At 40.6% G+C, this 21,521-nt stretch overlaps 1 protein-coding gene across 2 annotated transcripts in view; it reads left to right on the top strand.

Annotated features, from left to right (window-relative positions):
• Window positions 1-21,521, top strand: part of mtor (mechanistic target of rapamycin kinase) — an 81,602-nt gene that overhangs the window by 55,259 nt on the left and 4,822 nt on the right. For both annotated transcript variants that reach the window (XM_051426467.1, XM_051426465.1), the window contains exons 33-48: window positions 1,059-1,136; window positions 1,770-1,877; window positions 6,209-6,334; window positions 7,129-7,260; window positions 9,313-9,428; window positions 12,399-12,516; window positions 13,071-13,268; window positions 13,671-13,771; window positions 13,922-14,018; window positions 14,124-14,222; window positions 14,342-14,464; window positions 14,772-14,954; window positions 15,694-15,828; window positions 17,631-17,805; window positions 19,352-19,487; window positions 19,590-19,737. In XM_051426467.1, coding sequence (XP_051282427.1) covers window positions 1,059-1,136; window positions 1,770-1,877; window positions 6,209-6,334; window positions 7,129-7,260; window positions 9,313-9,428; window positions 12,399-12,516; window positions 13,071-13,268; window positions 13,671-13,771; window positions 13,922-14,018; window positions 14,124-14,222; window positions 14,342-14,464; window positions 14,772-14,954; window positions 15,694-15,828; window positions 17,631-17,805; window positions 19,352-19,487; window positions 19,590-19,737 — 2,073 coding nt within the window. The remainder of the gene's footprint in view (window positions 1-1,058; window positions 1,137-1,769; window positions 1,878-6,208; window positions 6,335-7,128; window positions 7,261-9,312; window positions 9,429-12,398; window positions 12,517-13,070; window positions 13,269-13,670; window positions 13,772-13,921; window positions 14,019-14,123; window positions 14,223-14,341; window positions 14,465-14,771; window positions 14,955-15,693; window positions 15,829-17,630; window positions 17,806-19,351; window positions 19,488-19,589; window positions 19,738-21,521) is intronic.

Here is a 21,521-nt window from a genome sequence, read left to right as displayed (position 1 = left end):
ATAATTGGTGGGAGTCAGTCTGAAACAGCTGTGTGTCCCGGGCCTCAGAGAACTTCCTCAGTCATCCTCCATCATTTTAACTTCCCACTAATAACAGTTCCCAAAAACATTGGGTGTTGAAGCCCAAGATATCAGCACACTTTCAGCCTCACTACTTGTGTCCTTGTTTGTCCCTGTTGCTGCTCTGGATCAGTTCTTTCTCTCAGTTACTGTTTTTCCACCCCTCAGGCTTCTCACTGGTGATGGACTGTCTGCAGTATCCTTGGATTTGCAGAAGTGTAATGCTGTTAGGAAAAGTCAGGGAACTGGAATCTTACAAATGAGTCAGTAATGAAAAACAGGAAGGTGCGAAAAACATTTTTCGGGAATGAATGCGCTCTGACAAGTTGGTTGAACATTGTGAAAAGGTTTCGGAATTTGCATCATTTTCATGGCAGGAACTGTGACTAACAGCTCCCTATTTTGAATTCTTCTTTATCACCCTCCCAGTTCTTCTCCCTTTCACTGAATGTGGATGCAAATTTAGGCTGTTTTTTCAAAGATACATTTGACATCCACAACTACGGTTACATAACTTTCACGCTGTTGCTCTCAACACTTCATTTATCTCTCCTCATAAAACACTTGGCAGTGCATCCAACCATTTTGCTATACAAGCTGGCGTTCTAGTCCTAGTTGCACTAATGTGTCACTGTTGGCTGCACTTGAAAAAGGTGTGAGGAGCGAGCAATAACAAGCCTTCGTTGGTTTGCACTAAGTGTTTTTATTACTCCCTGGATTTAGTCAAATTCAGACTGGTCCCAATGCAAGAAGTTTTGAGGAGAGACATTGTGTCATGGTACATTCAAGGGTCATGCTAACTTGACGTTATTGCTATTTCTTAGCTTTATCTTGAGAGGCAACTAAGTCAAGTCATGGATTAAACCAGTGTTTCTCATGTCCATCAGTGCACTGTTCAGGCACAATTGTGAAAATAAATATATAAATACAGAAAGTAAAAAATGGTGTGTGATCTGAAATTTAATATCACACTATAAATATGTTTTTTTTTTCTGTAGTGTATTGACAAAGCAAGAGACCTCCTGGATGCTGAGCTGACTGCCATGGCCGGAGAGAGCTACAGTCGGGCCTACGGGGTAAGTGTTTCTCTGAGACAGCCAAATATCCAATGCATGGCTTCGTTTGACCATCTCATTTTTAGTAGCCTTCATGTGCAGGACGATCATTCCACAGCAACAAAAATGTATTAAAGTCATGATATATGAATCTCTGATCTAGCCTCTTCAGAAGTCAAAAGCATGAAAGATTTACAGCTTCCCCAATGCTCAGTGCTCACTTTTTATTAGCTATATATGTGGATTTATCTAAACATGTCACATCAGAAGATGAAGCAGCAGTTATCCTCTCATACAGACGTTGTCAGGTAACATTATCATGAAAACCATTTGATCCTGGTTGATGCACATACTGTAGCTGCAGCAGCACACACACACACAACATGAATCTAGATTCTGGATGTTGGTTACAAATAACAGATGTAAACAGAGCCACCGTATGGAGATGACCAATCTTTTTTGACAAATGCCATACAACAAGTTCCTGTGGGTTGCCCAATGCATTTAATTGTAGATTCTGATGTATCTACAAGCTCTAATGCTGCTTTTATATTACACAGAAGGAGCTTTTGCCCTGTCTGGTTCAATGTAAATTTTGCAACTAAAATAAAGAATGTGTGGATAAGAATTAATGTATGTGTGTTTGTTTTCCAGGCCATGGTGTCTTGCCAGATGCTGTCAGAGCTAGAGGAGGTGATCCAGTACAAGCTGGTGCCAGAGAGGAGGGACATCATTAGGGAAACATGGTGGGAGAGGCTTCAGGTAACTACAGTGCATGATAAATGGGCACACACACACACACACACACACACACACACACACACACACACACACACACACACACTCAGTCACGTGTGCAGCTACAAATATAAAGCAGATGTTGGAAGGGCTACTGTTACTAATGGGAAACATTACAAGACAGACACAATACGTACATGCAAAGATGCATACTAATCCCTCAGTGAGTAAGGGTCGACCATCTTGTAGATTTGTATGTTTATTTCTACATTTGAAAGTAAATTTAAGGTAGAATTTCAAAGAAGAATCCTGTGGGGCACTGGTTTGTGTTATTTACGGTGCTTGAACAAATGTCAGATGAAAGTTGGTTCGTAATAATTAAATCAAAGATATTTTCCTCATGCAGCCAAAACTAGCTCCAGTCTGTCCAGATGAGTCTGTCTACAGAAATTCAGTCACAGCTGTAGAATTGCAGCTTCATCACCAAAGTAAGGAATGAGTCACAGCACATTGTCAAAACAGGAACATTCAGTTTGTTTTTATAAATCTAATGTATTTAGCACACCGTCCACTCTGCAGCGTGCAAGTAAATTGCTGTTTGTCGTTCTCTGTTATCAAATCGCTTGTCATAATGGCAATGGAGGTAATCTTATGCTGCAGTTAGTCAAATTTTAATGTTCTGAGTTTTCTAGTCATTCAATTCAATTCAGTTCAATTTATATTGTAGGTTGCTTATATTTGACAACACCAGTGGCAGAGGAAGTCATACTAAGGATGGAAACTGCTCTGCTTATTGCTGTTATCAATGTCTTTGTTTTTGTTGCCTCCCAACTGAGGTGAAACTAATGATGTAACACTAGGGGAAATTTTGAGTTACATGCTGATAGTGATATCAGATTTGGACCACGCTGCTAAAAAAACTCACTGCGACTGTTTGTTCTAGTTGTCATGACCATAGAGGAAAGTTGAAGCATACAGAGAATAGATTTATAAATCATGAACTTAAGTTTGTAAATAAAACTGACCTCCCCAAAGACACCTATACACTTAAACGGAAAATATGATCATTTCTGAATAAATGGTGTCCTTGCTTGTTCGCCTGTATGTTATAATCCTTGGAGGAATATTCTGGAAATAACCTTGGCTCATTTTGTGCAACTTCATCCAAACCCTTCCTACTTCCTGAGACTGATTATGATTACTATTATTATCATTATTAATTGTGAATTACCATCTTGTTTATGCTGTCAAATGAGACAGGAGGACGTGAGGAAGAACCACAAATCCACAAGTGGTTGGGAAAAAGTTTGCCACCCGCCAATTCTTTGGAATTTGAGACGAATGCCATCCGATCTAAGATAATACTGTTGAAGTTCATCTTTTCCATGTTGGCCCTTTTACAGCTGAATCAAAATGTGATTGTTTGAAAGGCCTCATTCTTTTATGTGCATGTTGAGGGAGGAATTTAAGTCCGGCGGATAAACTGATAAGCCTTTGATCTGTGATGCACCATTCCTGACTCTTGGTACTGTGGCATCCAAGCTGCTCAGTTTAATACAGCATGTATAATGCAACTTACTCTCAGTCCCCGTTCACCTTCCTGTCTATCATCTCCCTTTCAGATGTTACTGACATTTTGGAAAATCCTCTTTTACAAAAATCTAAAAGACTGTCATCTTTTACCTTAAAAGGAAGATTGTATTTGTCTAAAGACTGCATGAGCCTGCCCAGAGGGCTCCAGTATACTCGCTTCAAAATCAAACATGGTGTATTCTAAAAGGTTGCTGAATACAGCAGAGTTTCGTCCACATCAGAAGGCCACAGTGAAGGAGATAATGCTGGAAATAATCCAAAACAAGGACTTGCTTTGACTGCATGACAAATAACAAAACAAGAGTAAGACTATCATACTTAGAAATCTGGCTCATTTTTACAGCATCAAAAAACAGAAAATTAAATGGCATGTTTTCTAACAACAGTTGCGGAATATAAATGTGGGTGTGACTTTATGCCAGCCAGTTTGTCAAAAATGAAGTTACTGTCCATCATTTAGCAATTCAATAATATAAATGATAATACATTCAAAATAAGAAATTTGAGGGCGGTGAAACAGACAAAAGTTGAACCATTAGTTTGGTGCATTATAGTATTTTGAAGTGGGGTTTGTCCTTTGAACAGCACCAAGAACTAGTCAAAGACAAACAAGTGTTTTTTTTTCAATTGGTATTACCTAGCTGTTAGAAATGCACCTAATTCTAACTTTCCTTGTGACATTTCAAAAGCTTCTATAAAATTAGCTTGACCGTTGAATGGAAACCATTACACACACACTCAAATCCATGTGCAGTAAAATGAAGATACTCTTGATCATCTTGAAGTTTTCCATTCATAACAGATGGAGGTTGGTTTGGAGGGAGGTATTTAGGATCAAGAGGGGTCTTTCTGAGCAAACAGACAGGGCCCATAATAGCAGCACCAGAGCTTGGGCTGTAATGCCTGACAGGTTTCTTCTCTATAGTGATTTATATGAGGCTGACCTCACACATCTGTCAGGGAGTCACTGTCTGTACTCCTTTACTCTTCCTTTGTACAACAGACTCTGCCTCATCAAAGGATTAGAGGCACAGCAAAGAGCATAAGAAAACACTGCACCCCACTGCTTGTGGGTAAATGTATCACTTCTTGCACTTCTGTCCCTGTGTGAATTCTGGACTCTCAGCTGTAGGTTGCTGTTCGAGATGTCTCTGGTCTTCTAGTGTCTCAGCTTCTGCTAACGCTGATCAGAAGACATTTTTGCATTTCCACTTAGAAAGTTGAGTCTCATCTTGCCTATGACGCAACAGTGTTTGTTACGCATGGATTAAGTGTGGCAGAAGAAGTGTAATATTCTGACTCATTGGGTGTGGTATTTGTTATACCAATGATTCTAACCCTATTCATTAGTATACATTGAAGAGACAGACAGGAAATTTGGAGATGACATGCAACAAGACCACCTGTCCACCATGACGCCCCCAATGATACACAGTTGCTCCTTTCAATCAAGTTGGATGAAGTGGATAATTTGGCACTTCCTTATAGCTTCTCAGAAGAACAACAGTGATTTGTTACAGTTAAACCCAGACTTAACTGTCTTTAGCCACATTTCCACTTACAATACCTGTAACTTTTTATCCCAGGAACTGCTGTTGAAGAAACTAAAAGATTCCATCTGCCCGTTGTTTTCCACCACCATTTTTAAATGTCATTTTAGCATTCGACTATACAACAGCGAGACCTGGACTTCGTCGTCAGTCCATTTGTTGTATGCTTTCTTCTGTAACCCCATATTGACGTGTCAATGCACAATGAACAAAAAACAGAGGTTTGCGGCTGGAGCAAAAAAAAATGGTGTCTGAGAAAAAATGGTGCAAGCACCAGTCAGAAATGTTCTGCACTACAAGACCCCAAAAGTTCCTGTACATGTGGAAAGTACTACCCCTTGAGGAGGGACTTTTTTTGGGGGGGAGGGCGTAAAATAATGTCCCCAGAACTTAATTTAGACCCTGTTCTCTCCAAAGGTGGTGGAGGAAATGCAGCTTTAGTTCACATTTCCTTGCAGTTTCTACCTGCACTCAAGCCTCTTATCCCATCACGGGAAGCCTACTTAAGAAACTGTAGTATTGAATTCTAGCCTCAGCTTTTAACAGCTTACTGAAAGACTCATCAAAGTACTTCCATCTAAGGAATACAGCAAAAAGGTTACAAATAAGGTCAACGCTAAGTGAAAAGAACTTGATGTAACCAAATCCCTAGTTTTGACACAAAGACGTGTTGTATTAGCTTTCAAACTGTTATGTTGCTTAAAAAGATATTCAACAAAGTATGGATTTCAAGATCTCATCTGTTGCTGTTAGTTGCCATGCAAACTAATATACTGTATTTAAGCAGTGTTTGTAATTATAATCAATTCCTTTTTTGTGAAATGTTTATATTATTTGGTCAACGCCCTTTAGATTTGTCTCCAATTCAGATCATACAGACAGCTGGATAACTTCAATGTCCTGTGTGTTTTGCTGCCTGTGTTATATCACAATGTGGTCAAGGTTGTGGTTAAGAATATACTACAAGAGAATAGTACAAATATATTAATACAGACCCACTTTCTGGCACGTAAACCTATACTCACGTGGACATGTTTAAGACAGGGACCACAGGTAGTTATAGTAGCGCCTAGGGTATCAGCTGTAGGCCTCCCTCACGTGTGTTCATTCTCTGGAGTTTAACGATGCGGTTCCTCTCTTTGAAGGGAGTAACAGAAGAGTAATGCGTATAACCCGTCTGTCCCTTGTTATTTTTGTGTGTTTTTCCTCTAGGGTTGTCAGCGCATCGTGGAGGACTGGCAAAGGATCCTGATGGTCAGATCGCTTGTCATCAGCCCGCACGAGGACATGAGGACTTGGCTGAAGTATGCCAGCCTCTGTGGCAAGAGTGGACGCCTGGTCAGTGCATTAAAATTTGTACAAAGCCCCTCAGTAGTCTCTGTTCTGACCCCTGATCGTGTATAGTTATTTAATTTTAAAGTTAATTATAATCCCATAGCATTCAGGAGGAATAAATCAGAGTTGATTAAATCAGTCTTGTCGAACGGAAAAGGGAAGTCAAGCTCTGACAGAGTTAAGTGCAACCATGAACTCCAGCCATGAAATTCAACTTCATTTCAACCTGTTTTAAGTTGGCACTGATGAACGTAACACAGCACCCTCAATCACACTGTTTAGAAATCTGAGCCCACATATCTGCACAATTAAAGTGGTGCAATTTTCCATCCTTTACCTCACTGTTGTTCTAATTGATTGCAAGGGGTGGCAGACAGTTGGCCAATTTTTCTTTCTACACTTGTTGCATTTAAGCGCACACACACACACACACACACACACATACACACACATACACACATACTCTGACCGAATGCCAGAATCTTCAACTATGATGTGATCAAAAAATGAGATGTGATTGGCCAACATGGCAGGAAATCTGATTACAAGGGTTTGGAAAAAATTACCCTACGAAGAATTTCTGTCTATCTCAGTCTTTTAAAATTGTATTTATTCACACAATCTTAAGTACTTTCTCAGGCTCTGACCTGTTTTACTCTCTTTTTTGGTCGTTACTCATTCCTACTGTCGCATCAACGTAGTTGAAGTTTAATCAAGCTCTGTATTGTCTTGGAGGTCCTAAAAACATCTGGGTTCTTCTGGAACTATAAACCCTCTTGCCCTCTTCTTCCCTCCAGGCTCTGGCCCATAAGACACTGGTGCTGCTTCTGGGTGTGGACCCCTCCAAACAACTTGATCACCCACTGCCCACTGCCCACCCGCATGTCACCTACGCCTACATGAAGTACATGTGGAAGAGTGCCCGCAAGGTAGGACCAAACAAACTTAATGGGTCTTGTCAGTGGTTTTCAATTTACAAATTACAATAACAGTTTTTTAAATATTTGTTTCTTGCTTTTATATTAGTCAACATAGTTGACAAAAGAACAGAGAGATATTAAACTACTGACATAAACAGCCTGAGAAACATTAACACCAACATACAACATCTGCAAGTAGGAAGTGTAATTGAAACCTGCTTAACAGGATGACTGTTTAGTATCAGGCAGGTGACAGTAGAGCTTAAAAGCATTTTTTGTGATAATGGAAAATGACTGAACATGAGTCCAGGTATATAATCAGGCTTGTAATATTAAGTAAATTGTTGCATATGCAGTTAGCAAGCCAGAGGGTTTTGTTGTGTAATTGCTTTAAGATAGGCACGTAGATCACCCGCACACACCCAAAGCTCCATAAATGAAGTGTGAGGTAGCTATTATATTACTGATTGTTTGCAGAGATTTGATTTAGCGGAGCTTGTTGGGAGTGATTTATAATTGGCTTGAATGCAACAGCTGCCCAACAAAAATCCAAAATTGTTAACATATTTGTAATGAGGTTGGTTAATTGCAGGTTAGATTTGATTTAATTTTGGCTTTTAACGGCAGTTCTTATGTAAAAACAATTTAATATTGGACAGTGTTGTGATTAGTGAGATTTGAAAGTGTTCCTCTAATTTGACAAATCTGACAGAGTTACAGTATTTCAGGAATTCCAGCTGCTCATAAATATTGTACGGTTTGGTTGAATTTGCATTAATCATTTTGAATTCTGTAGGGATTTAGCTCAGTCTTGTGTAATTTGTGAGAGCTTCAGTAAAACCAACTCAACTATTACATTTATAGAAATGTTGTTGATATTAATCTTTCGTATGGATGAAGTAAGCCTTATTAATAGGATACTAATAAATGTTAGTATTTGTTCAGATTTGTGCTTACTGAGGCCAAACTTCCTACTACAGGCAGTGGTGACCTAACATTATACTGTGTGTTTCAAACTACATGTCATCAGAGCAGCATGGGATTGAACTGCTCTGCCCTGTGCCATTTGTCTAGCATGCACACCCATTCACATTTAGTATATACACCCCAAAACACACATAAACACACCCATGTATTGCCAGGTGTTGAATAGTGTTTGTGGCTTCAGAGTGCAGGTCTCATTAGGGGACTTAGGTAAGTGTGAGCGTAAGCGTTGCTGTTGCTAGGTCCAGCTGCACTGCTCACCAGGCGATTCAGAAAATAACACACACACACACACACACACATTCACACTCACACTCACACTCAGCTGGAAAGAACGCATCCGCTGTTTCTGGTGTTTTGGAACTGTAGGGAACGTCAGCTCAGTATGTCACTCATCACACTTGCCGTGGCTGGGGTCTTACAGATTGAAACCATGCAATAGTGGGGCTTCTATCAGGGATTGTGGATTAGAAGTAAAAGCAAGATTTATGAATCAGAGTGTGAACAGTTTCTGATGCAAACACATTCTTTATTAATTTTTTTAATTCATTTTAACATATAACATTTTAAAGTTAGTCATACATGTGATCTTTTCTAGAGGTTCGTGTGAAAACAATACAAGATTAGACAACACACAGTGGTTCTAAATCTAATATGGATGCAAGTAACAAAAACATTGTAACCATGACAGCAGAATATTTTCCCCAGTGAGCCATTGGTGAGTCTAGCAACACTGATACGATCAGTACAGAATAGTATTCTATACTGTAGGAGCAGTAAGATGACGACAACAAATTGCATATAATTTTGCAACTTCTGGCAAGACAGGCAGATAAATATCTGGCAACACTTGTGATGTTTCAGAGGAAGGATAGGGAATATATGCAGAATCTATCAAGACAAGTGACAACTGTGCTAGTGTGTTCAGCACCATCTGTTCATGGTTTATCGCAAATCACATGCTTGCATTAAATTCAAAGTGATTTCAAAAAGTTCCAAAGCTCCATAGGCAAACGGATTTCTTTCACTGACAGAGTCCTTACCTGCCGTCTGTATTTGTTTTGTATCTCTCTCCAGATCGATGCCTTCCAGCACATGCAGCACTTTGTGCAAGGGATGCAGCAGCAAGCCCAGCACGCCATTGCAGCCGAGGACCAACAGCATAAGCTGGAGCTCCACAAACTGATGGCCAGGTCTGACATTTTTCTGGATGCACAGTAGCAGCAACTCACTACCTGATGACCTTTTTCACTGAAAACATTTTCACATGTCACAGTAGGAAAAGTACTGGTGTAAATGATAAAATGAAATCCAATTTGCTGCTTCAGTTTCAGGTTCCTGGTGGTTTGCATGCTGACTCACTGTCACACTGTCATGGCTTACTGGAACACATTAATGTTATTAGTAACACCGGTGCTTTTCTTACAAGACAAGTCAAACTGCCTGCTGTGAAAATGGCCTATGGCGGATATCAAGTGTCTACATACTCTTCCCGACCTTTTCAGTTTAATGAGTGATGCAGTTATAATTCCACAAACCTTTCTCGATCATTTGTTCAGAATAACTTGCAAGTTACAAGTAAAAATAAAGCGCATCTTTACTGTTAAACAAATGATAAATCTGGTGGAATTGGCTTTGAGCTCATCTCTTCCGATGGATACACAGATTAAATTGACTCCATGGCTCTTGTTTCTTGGTACATATCAGTAGTGAAGTTCCACAGTGGAAGTCCAATTCACCAGAAACAATGCCAATAAAGCGTATAATGCAGTTAGATGCGGATCATTTCTATTAAATCTCAAAAGTAACTTTGTGCCAGCCTCCATACATCCACTTCAGCACAAAAGAGAAAACACAAAGAAACTTGCTGACGTAAGGAAAAAGTAACCTCATGTATTTTCTGCCCTCATGTTGTAAACACACAGGGTCATGTACAGTGCATTCTGTTTCTTTTCCATGAGCATGACCCAATCTGGCATCGCACCTTTTTACTTGTCCATTGGCGTCCTGTGGTGTTTTTTCAAAGCTGGCCAGATTCTCTGAACGTCTCACCTCAAACTTCCCAATAAAATGATCCCTTTTGGCAGTTTGGTCCCACACAGCTACTTATCACAAACCAAACATGGCACAGTGCTTATAGGTATCACAGACCAAGTGTGTCTCTTCCATAGGGCTGGTGGTTTGCACCTACACCTTCCCTACTGGGTGTCGTGTTCTTCAGCTGGCACAGCCATGGCACCTTACCACTATCTTCACCTTGACCCCAGTGTGGGAAAAGATGCAGTGTGGAGTCTGTTTCAGACAGCTTTCAGCACAACACCAGATTTTTTTGAAAAACTTTTCATTCAAATAACTATCATGTGTTTTCAGACGCTGATTTAGGGGATTAGAAAATGGAAAGTTTCATATTCCCCCAAATTGCTGGGAATGACTTCAAAGTCTTAAAGAAGTTGTTTGTATGCTCTTGTGGCCTCATGGAAATATTTGAGGAGGATATCTAAAGCTCTCTCCCTTTTGGTTTGAATGTTAGCTGCTCGCCAGTGCGAGAGAGCGAATTATTACTTTTTGGAGAATTTGACTGAGCTGCAAAAGGTGCAACCTGGGAGCCGACAGGTATAATCCTATGTACGATAAAACATACAGTAGTCTCATCTGGTCTTCTGCACGAACACATAGCAGTCATGTGCACCATCCCATCTCATAAATCATACATGAAAACACAGAAGTGTGACAACAAATAGGCAGAGGTGGCTGCTGCTTCTTTTTTTTTTTTTTTCATTTTTGCATCCAGACAGTGACTCTCTGAGGAATGCATGTTAGGGAAAACACCTGTATAATGTCAGTGAGGACGGGTTCTCTCCAGACGTGCTGACACACTTTCATGAATACAGGTCGGCTGTGTGGTATGGAGCACACCTGGACCGCTCAGTCAGGAACTCCACACAATCACATGGATGCCTCCACACTCTCTGCAAAGAATCCAGTGTAATTTATAAGATCAATAACCCTGGCGTCTCCTGTCTAAATAAACATGTTGTTCTAACGTCCCCAAGCACCCCATCCTTCTCCTCCTCCTGTTGCCTCTTCCCCAAAGTTCAACCTGTTAACAGTTTACGGAAACAGTTTGGCATAGACACGCTGAACTCAAACTGTACACTCGCATGGAAAAGCACTCAGAACAAATTACGTAATCCCAAAAGACAATTTATTGGAGGTGCTCTACAAACAGTATTCAGGCTGCTGTCGGATGGGTCGACCATACAGTGCTTGCCAGTTGCTCCGTTAGTGTAGTTGTATGTGAATTATATTTCCTTGCCCTGCAAAGCACAACTAGTTTCGCTATTTGGTTGTAAACATGTGTGTTTGTGAGGGTGATGGAGAGCTAAAGCCCCCTTCAGGGATGCCACAGAGCTCACTGTCAAGTTAAATTAAAGGGAAAAGTGGCTTGGATAATTGGATAAATCTCCAGATGTAATCCTAGAACCTTTCAGCAGATAAATGCACTTCTTCCTTAAGTAGTGATACTTTTGATAAATGCCTGTGTGAATTCCAAGTCTTGTGTCATTATCTCACTGCTCTTTTAATGGGCTGCCCTTGTGTGTACTAAATGCCACTACCAACTCTTTATAAGCAATGACAACATAAGTGTGGTTATAAAGTTATGATGATGTTTCTTTGTGACTTTGTTTCCTCATTGCTAATGCTGTCGTGTAGTCATTTAATTTATAAAGAGCTTCAATTGACAACATTGACCTCAGTAATTTTTATGGTCTCAAAAACCTTTAGATGTTTCTGTTGAATGCCAGAAAATGTCATTTAGTTTGTTCATTATTTACAGAATAATGTTCAAGAGCTTGTCACAGGAGCTTTATTGGTTGGGTACCACTTCTTTTTTAGCTTGCAGTTTTATAAAGGTTGGTGGAGACCACATACTGAATCCAAAAGAGACTTGTTACAAGGTACACCAGGTTTTCCTTAAATAAAGTAAAAATGTAAAATAATATTTTGATGGGAAAAAGGCACCCTGCTAGCTAACCTGTTAGAGCTGGCGCCCCTTTTGTCTATCTTGAGCTTTCCTGTCCAAGAAAGGGAAAAAAGCCCCCCTAAAATTTTAAATAAATAAATAAAAATGATCTTATAATCACTCCCTTTCTTCCATGCAGATGTTTCTTGAAGCTGGGTGAGTGGCAGCTCAGTCTGCAGGGTATCAATGAAAGCACCATCCCCAAGGTTCTGCAGTATTACAGCCATTCCACCGAGCACGACCGCAACTGGTACAAGGTCAGTCCCTTCCTTTCAACTCTAACCCTTCCCTCCTAACCACTCTCTGGCCGCAGTAAATTCCCAGCTGTGTCGGCAGGAGGTTGCCCTGACACTGATGTGTCACCAGGAAAACCTTGGACCCCATCTTTATTGCCCTTTAACCAAACATGTCGTAACATAGTTATTTAGTATTTGTGCACGCAAGGCTCGTTTATTTTGCTTATCAGATTGTTCCACTTGTGCTGCCTCTTGTGATGCATCAAAGATATGAGGTGATGGAAGAGTTGAGAGCATCTCTTCTTTTTCTTGTCTATGCCTGTGCTGCAGGCTACACAGATGTCACTATACCCACATTTTCCCAATCCCTCCTGACCAACTCCCTTCAGCTTTTAAGATTTAATAGCTGGTTGATAAACGCAGCAAATCATCAAACTCATATGTTTGGATTGGAAAATTGCAACCCACTGGGAGATATCTGTCCCTGAGTAAACTAGAAAATGACATCATGAACAAACGTGCAAGCCATTTCCAGTCTTAGAAATCCAGTTTCAGTTTGTGTTATCTTTTGACAGGCCTGGCATGCCTGGGCAGTGATGAATTTTGAGGCGGTGCTGCATTACAAACACCAGAACCAAGGACGTGACGAGAAGAAGAAGCTGCGTCACGCCAGTGGTGCCAGTGCTAATAGCGAAGCCAGCAACAGCGACAGCGAGGTCGACAGCACTGACCACAGTCCCGTGCCCTCGCCGGGCCAGAAAAAGGTCAATGAGGTGAGAGTCGAAAAAGAGTTATACCCTTCACATACTGACACAGAAAGCAGCATTTTAAAGATATGAAGTCCCTGCATCTTGTAAGGACAACACAACTTCAAAACAGACACATTTATGGGGACAAGTGGAGCATTGACTTATGACTGAGATAAGATATATTATGGCAATGACCTTCTCCTGTCACTGTTAGTAGGCAGAGCTTTGGGGAAAAAAAGACATTTCAGTTTTGATTCATCTACGCCGTCCCCAGTAACGATAAAATTACGAATTTTGGACTCTAAATTAAAGTGACTGTCCAGACCTTGCCAGTCACCTACACCTACAGTACAGTAGGTTCTCCAATATAACTCTTTCTTTTTGTCGTGCATGAAAAAGCATCTGCTGTGTGCTCTCCCTCCGCAGGACCTCTCGAAGACTTTGCTCCTGTACACAGTTCCTGCTGTTCAAGGTTTCTTCCGCTCTATTTCCCTGTCCAGAGGCAATAACCTGCAGGACACACTCAGGTGAGTGAAATGACACACACTAGGCAAGTAGTCCAAGCAAACAAACAGCACCTATACTCAGGCCATCTATCTATCAGCATGGTGATAGGAGGACCTCTAGTGGTTGATTGTAATAATTCATTATTGTCGCTTATTTTTTGTACCGTTCAGGGTTCTGACTCTATGGTTTGACTACGGTCATTGGCCTGAAGTGAACGAAGCCCTGGTGGAGGGCATCAAGACCATTCAAATAGACACCTGGCTACAGGTAATACGTCAATTTCAAAAACACCTTATTGTCAGTTCCTGCTGATATTTCACAGGTAAACCCAGGTTACTGAGTTTTATTTCCATTCTCTCTCTGCCTGTGCAGGTGATCCCTCAGCTTATAGCTCGAATCGACACTCCTCGAGCCCTGGTGGGTCGCCTCATCCACCAGCTGCTAACAGACATTGGAAGGTATCATCCCCAAGTAAGTCTGCTCACCATACTGCTAATGTCTTTCCACAATATCAAAGAGAACCATGAGAACATTTCCTATGCTAACTAGAAGCAGTACTGTCAATGATTGGATTCATTGTTCACCTCCAGGCTTTGATCTACCCGCTGACTGTGGCCTCCAAGTCCACCACCACAGCCCGCCACAATGCTGCTAACAAGATCCTGAAGAACATGTGTGAACACTGCAACACTCTGGTTCAGCAGGCCATCATGGTACAGAGATTTTAATAATTTCTATTTGTCATTACGCATCCTCCTAAAATCCTCCTCATTCTCTTACTTAAAAATATACATCAGTCTGAATCAGAAAATCTGAAGTTCTTCCTCTGCCACTGCTGTATTCTGTACCTGGTATTTGTACTGAGTAAATTCCTCTCTGGGTTGCACTGGTGTATTGTCTGATACAGAAGGATCAGTCTGGCTTTAAGTGACCAGATACCTGATATTTTATAGCTGTGAGTTTTGAAGGGCAATATCAGAGAGCAGTCTGACCTTTTCATCCTTGTCTTTCTTCATCCAGGTGAGTGAGGAGCTTATCCGAGTGGCCATTTTGTGGCACGAGATGTGGCACGAGGGCCTTGAAGAGGCGTCGCGTCTTTACTTTGGTGAGCGCAATGTCAAGGGCATGTTTGCCGTGCTTGAGCCTCTTCATGCCATGATGGAGAGGGGACCACAGACCCTCAAAGAGACCTCTTTTAACCAGGTGCGTGTCATTTCAGATTGGGGTTGAATTTAGAGTTTGGTCTTGTTTAGTGCAACAGCACAAACTACAGCCTCTGCATGTCTCCTACCCAACATAGATTAAAAGTTTCATGAGAGTTTGTTGTCTCTTTGTTTGCAAAAATTACACCACAGAAATTAAGCTGTGGCTTTTTAATCTGTTGTTTTGACATTCAGTGGAAACTCAAATACAAATGCAGTAATATAACATTTAACTCCTGATTCAGTTTGAAATTAAGTAGAAAAAAAGATATAATTTGCTTTATATTGGACTTAAATAGATCCGTTTGTAGTAGTTTGTAATCTCTTCTGTTAAATTAGTGTCAGAAAAGCTTCATTGATTCACTGTAATTCAAAGTTGTAAAATAATACAACATTCAAAAGTTGAAGAAAGGGTGAATATTTTTGTAGCCATTGTAAAACACATATTTTTTCACCACAAATGAACTGTGGGTTTGTACACCGGACTATTTACTTGCAGCCATAAGTCATACCAGTGACCTTATCTCTCTGCACAAGCAGTATCAGATGTTTCCATTCAGGCTGCCTTTGCAGATGTGCACTATTAAAAACAAAATACTTACTGAAATCCTAGATTAATCAAGTTGGAACACTGATGTTTAACATTCTCTTTTATAGCCCTGCTTTGGCAAACAATTTCCATTTAATTGAATGAGTCATTGCACAGGGACAGAGTGTGTTTGTCTTATTTTGGGTTACAGGCTTACGGCAGGGACTTGATGGAGGCTCAGGACTGGTGCAGGAAGTACATGCGCTCTGGAAACGTAAAAGACCTGACGCAGGCCTGGGACCTCTACTACCATGTATTCAGACGCATCTCCAAACAGCTGCCACAGGTGGGTGAAACTACTGAGTCGCTTCACTGAATCTGTTGTACTCGTTTTTAATAACCACTGCACTCTGCCTCAGGTTGGAAAGCTGTATGTACACAGATTTAAAAAAGCACATTATATATACTTTAAGCAATTTTTGTAAGTATAGGAATATCAGCCTGTACCTCTAAATCTCAACTACACACAAATGTAAATCAGTGGCTAATAAAAATCTGCTGAAACAGCAACTCTAAGGCTCCTGGGAAATTAGAGCTGACGTCTCACCTGTTCTGCATTCCTGTGTCCATTCCAATCTCTCATCAGATGTGATGAGATATGTTGTTTGTCTTTCATGTCCTGACTCGTTCTTTGATCTCATGACAGGTAAATCTGTACACACTGTCTCTCAGTCATGTAAAGTGGCAGAAAGAAGGATCGAGATGCAGCAGTGATTGGAACATAATGAGAGAGAAGGGACTTTTTTTTATACCTACTTCTTTGGGTGAAATTATTGAACAAAGATAGTGTTGAAAGACAGCAGGATGTGATGAGAGAGGGGGATGATGGCTGAACACCATGGGATTGTATCAGCCCTTTTGATATCATTCGCAGCTAGCCAGTTTATTAACTACATTATGAGGGACATTTAAATAATATATAATGGCCAGAATTATTTTGTGACATGGATTCTACAAGTTGCAGCTAATTTTCCCCAGGTTGTTTGTCTGTGGTAGTGACTTTAGCCTAGTTTGTTATTGGCTTGTACAATTAGTTGTACTATGAAGCCTTTCACACAACCAACTGTTTTTTTTTTATTATTGTTTGTAACTTTCTCCCAACAGTTCCCAAAACACAATTAAACAGACAAAACACAAGCCAGCTGTTTTCCTGATGATGAAACTAAACTACTAAACTAACTAAACTAAATTGTTTATATGACCTCTGATTAACATTCTCATAATGTTCTGTATTAGCAGTATTCTCCCCGTGAGCTTGCACATAGAAACACTGTACACCAAAAGCTGATTTAGCTATTATTAGTTCTGATGAATATGTCTAAGATACATTTGCTTTGTAGGCCTTCTCAAAGTCACTTTGGTAAGTTGTGTGTAGATGGCTTGAACTTTACTTAACCAGGTCTTGTTGCTTCTGGATTAAAGATAAAATTGAACCCATAGATGCCATCGCTCGCAGCAATCATCACATTGTTGAATGAAGTTTAAAAAAGAATCTGTCAGGAGCTCTCACATCACACAGCAAATGAAGACGGCAATGCTATTTGACACTGTGGCGTGGTCCTGCTCTCAGGGATAATGCTCCCTGCTGTGACATTACAGTAAGCAGCATGAAATACACGGCAGCATAATAACATGCTGGGAGCATTGCAAATATTTCCCTTCTGGGCATTTACATAGAAATAAACCCTCTCCAGGATGCAAGCTGCAGATCCAGAGAAGGTTGCTGCTGTGATGAAGTAACCATGCATTGGCATTCAGAATTGAACTGTAAAAGCCTTAAAATTGTCTGCCTGAGTCTGATTTGATGCAGTATAAATCACTGATGGATGAATGCAGACAAGCAGAGAATGCGTTAGTTGATGGACACAGAAAGTGAAATGTTCCAATCATTTGTTAAAGGTTGTGTGTAAATAACTTTTTTCCATATAAGATCTTAACTTGAGCCTAGGTCTATAACCCTCTGCATATTGGTTCAGGCACTGTTGGCAGAAGCTGTTTTGCCACTGAAGGTTTTATTTTACACAACAGACTAAAAAAAAAACGGTCTCTTCCTGTGCTACATCCTGACCTCATCAACTCTCCACACAGCTGACCTCCCTGGAGCTACAATATGTGTCTCCGAAGTTGCTGATGTGCCGGGACCTGGAGCTGGCTGTACCAGGCACTTATGACCCCAACCAGCCCATCATCCGCATCCAGTCCATCGCCCCCTCCCTGCAGGTCATTACCTCCAAGCAGCGCCCACGCAAGCTCACCATCATGGGTAAGATTAGGAGAGAACTGCACAGGCCTTGTGTCTCTGAACCCATTATATTATGATAATAGATTAAAGAATATCTGTAGTCATGAGTCATATGCTTTCAGCAGGCGTTGGCCGTTGCATTAGAGAAAATTCAATATTAATAGAATCTTCATCCAAACAACAAACAGCTCCGAGGCCTCTTTCAATTCATCAGTCATGGCAAAGTTCTCTGTGTGGACCAAACACTAGAGTAAAAATCTCCTTTACAAACAGAAGCTAGATGGAACCTGTGATGAACTTAGTACCAAATTAATCCAACAGAAAAGCCACAAACAAATTACTTTTTCAAAACTCAGTGGGCAGGGAGCACGTCACCTCTTTTTTTGTTTTTCATTCTTTACTGTCCAAAAAGACTGCTTGCAGGCGCAGATCGATTTGTCTGGAATTCTTTGTCCACTGGCTTTAATTTGAATACACAAATGAATAAGTCTGTCAACGTACCCCCAACTCTGCTTCGTGATTTGAAATACGACACTGAAATGCTCCTAAAATGGCCCAGCATTGTAAAGTCACCTTGTCTTGAAGCCAAATCCTCAGATTATCAATCACAAATGGTTCACTCTACTTCACTCTTTTCCATTGCACAATGTGATACCTTGTTCTGATGTATCCCATCAGTGTTACACAACATACTCTGTAAAAGATGATAGCCAATAAATCAGCTGACCTCTGGAGCAAGACTTCAGATTAAGACCTGTCACCCACTACAGGCTGCTTAGATTTACTATCAGCGCTCTGTCCCCCTAGTGACACACAATACATTGCTTACTGGGATTGTCATTAGTGGGGCAGACTGGGGATAGAACAGGGACTCGCTCTTACTTGTTCCACTGGAAGTATCAGTTACCTCCATTAAAGGTAGTATGGCAATTACAGTGTTGGTGAAATCATTGTATTGTGGTCTGTTGAGAATAAGATAGTGGAACAATGAGATGTGTGACATCATCAAATATATTTTCCTCCGTGGTCATGCTGAAAACTTGATTCTGCTGGAGAGGATGGAATCATTTGTCACCGTTCATCCAGTGTGTAGATACTACATAGATCACTGTGTGCATAGATCACTGTGTGCATAGATCACTTTACACAAGATGATCAAGAAACTGTCCTGGCCACAGTCAACAGATAGAACTCCATCTGAACTTTACAAGGTACTTTCAGTATGGTACTTGTAAAGCCCTGTGTTCGTACTGCTCTTTTCCATAGCCAAGTTATTCTACCACAACCCGTCACATCTGTCATTTTTGGAGTGCCATTCCAAACCATTAAGTGAGGAATAATTGGGAGAACGCCTACTGTAGGAGTGATGGGGTTCATATTAAATCATTTATTGCCTGCTCAAACTCACTAGACATTGCTTCAGGCAAAGGTAATGGAGATGCAGCTGCATAGCAGCAGGGGAGCACCAGCGTGTACTGCCAAATTCAACCATATAACGACTCTTACATAATGCCTTAACCTTTTTCGAGCAGTGTATCAGTGATGTGTTTTGTGGCGCCCTCTGCAGGCAGCAACGGCCACGAGTTCATGTTCCTGTTGAAGGGCCACGAGGACCTGAGGCAGGATGAGAGAGTCATGCAGCTGTTTGGTCTGGTCAACACACTGCTGGCCAATGACCCTGCGTCCTTGCGCAAGAACCTCAGGTAGACACACAGTCATGTTCACACACACACACACAGACATTAAATTATTGAAACCTTGCCAATGAATTGTGCGTTTGTTTGTGTCTGTGTTGCATTCATCAGCATTCAACGCTACGCAGTGATCCCCCTGTCCACTAACTCAGGCCTGATTGGCTGGGTGCCTCACTGTGACACCCTGCATGCCCTCATCAGAGACTACAGAGAGAAGAAAAAGATCCTGCTCAACATTGAACATCGTATCATGCTCAGGGTGAGGAGCCACTAACATCCATTAGGTTTCTGCTTCCCACATTTTAATAACTGAAAACAGACTGAGTAGGCATTTCCTGCCTACAGCACACAAATGCTTGTTTTCTTTGTTTCAGTCAGTTCACTCACCTAGCAACATTAAGAGAGTAGAAACATTTACATTCCCTGGACGGATTATAAATAGGCTCTGCTATGTTAGTAGATATGTCTTTATGTGTAAATGAGCTTATGTGCTTGCATGTTACTTACTGTTTTGTGCTAGTTGGTCTCATTGATGAAATGTTTGTAAATTTACAATTTCCATATAAAACATCCATACTTAATACCAAATAGCTTCATCAAAGCTGAGGAAGCATCTGTTTTCAGTGATTATATTGGTGAATACCAATCACTCTTTAATGAAAACACATTCAGAGGTCCTTAATTGTCACAAATTAACTACATATATCTGCCGCAGAAGGCCCAATTAGTCAAAGGAGAACACACACATACATAATCCTCCTCACTAAAATGTCACTACAGAAAGTGAAAGTGCCTCAGATGACATATTGGAGGCGAGACAGAGCAGGTTAAGACCCTGAGAGTGCTTTGATTGAAAACCGTATACTGACAAAGGCATTGCAGCCAGCCAAAGAAACGTCAAGGCTACGGGAGAAGGGCAGGGCTGAAGTTCAAGTCTCATTGGTCCACAATGGGCAGATGACATCATGTCCAACCATGACTCACTGGTCAACAGGATGAAAAAAACAGCCGACTCTGAGTAGATAAGCAGGAGACTCCCGACCTGTCTGTCAGTTTTCGTTTAATCAGAGAATAAAATAACAGGAATTAGTGATTGACTGGAAATGAAAGCCTGTCCCTTTTGCTTTATAAAAACTGGGTATATTTTCAAATAAGCTTGCTAAAAAGCTTGTTCCATCAGTAATAGTGAAAATTGAACCAGAACATGACCTGCAGAGTTTGCACAGTCTAATTTCACTCAGATTTGAGAACAAATTGAGGCTATTAAACCTTCAATGGAATTTGCCCTGCGCGCAAACAAGCTTGTTTGAGCATGTTTTGAATAAGACTGATTTTATTTTCAATTTACTAATAGTGTTTGAGTTATTAATGATGTGTTACATACAGTTTAAGCCTTCTAAATGGCAAGATATTAAGTTGACCATTCAATCAGTCAGGCCATTAATCAGCTTTAGATAAATGATGAGGAGGAAGGGATAGTGAGACAATGATAGATGGTAATCTTAAGAGTGTTAAATTAAGAGTGTGTCACTGTGTGTCTTTTTTAAACCGTTCATTAAAAGTAAAGCTTTATTCTGGTTGGTTTCAGTTCTATCTCTGTGCTTTGATACACACCTGCAGGGCAAACAGTCTGACATCTGAACCCAAACTGTTTCATTTTCTTTCAAACACTTACTGTAATGGGACCTGCTTACACCCAGTTTCTAATTTTCCATTACCTTAAACAGGCTTATATTCCAGTATTAACACAATTTTAATATGTAGCGTGGTTTTATATCTACCACTTCATTCATACGTATCAACACAATTAGTTCATTAAATAACATATAAACCGTAAAAAAGAACATCATAAAGTAGTCGTGATATTTAGTTAAACTGAGGTGAAATTCAGCCACCAAATAAAACGCAGACATGTGTGAACAGTGTTAGAGTATTTGAATCACCTTTTGGAACTTGTGAGTGTGTATTGCATAACAGCACTCCTGATTATTGAATAGACATCAGGCTCTGCTGTGAAGTGAGTGATGACAATTTGAACAGTCA

The sequence above is a fragment of the Dicentrarchus labrax genome, unplaced genomic scaffold (assembly GCF_905237075.1).
Source record: "Dicentrarchus labrax unplaced genomic scaffold, dlabrax2021, whole genome shotgun sequence".
NCBI classification, from domain to species: Eukaryota; Metazoa; Chordata; class Actinopteri; family Moronidae; genus Dicentrarchus; species Dicentrarchus labrax.
Note: the sequence above shows the minus strand (reverse complement) of the source record. Positions and strands in the feature narration are given on the sequence as shown.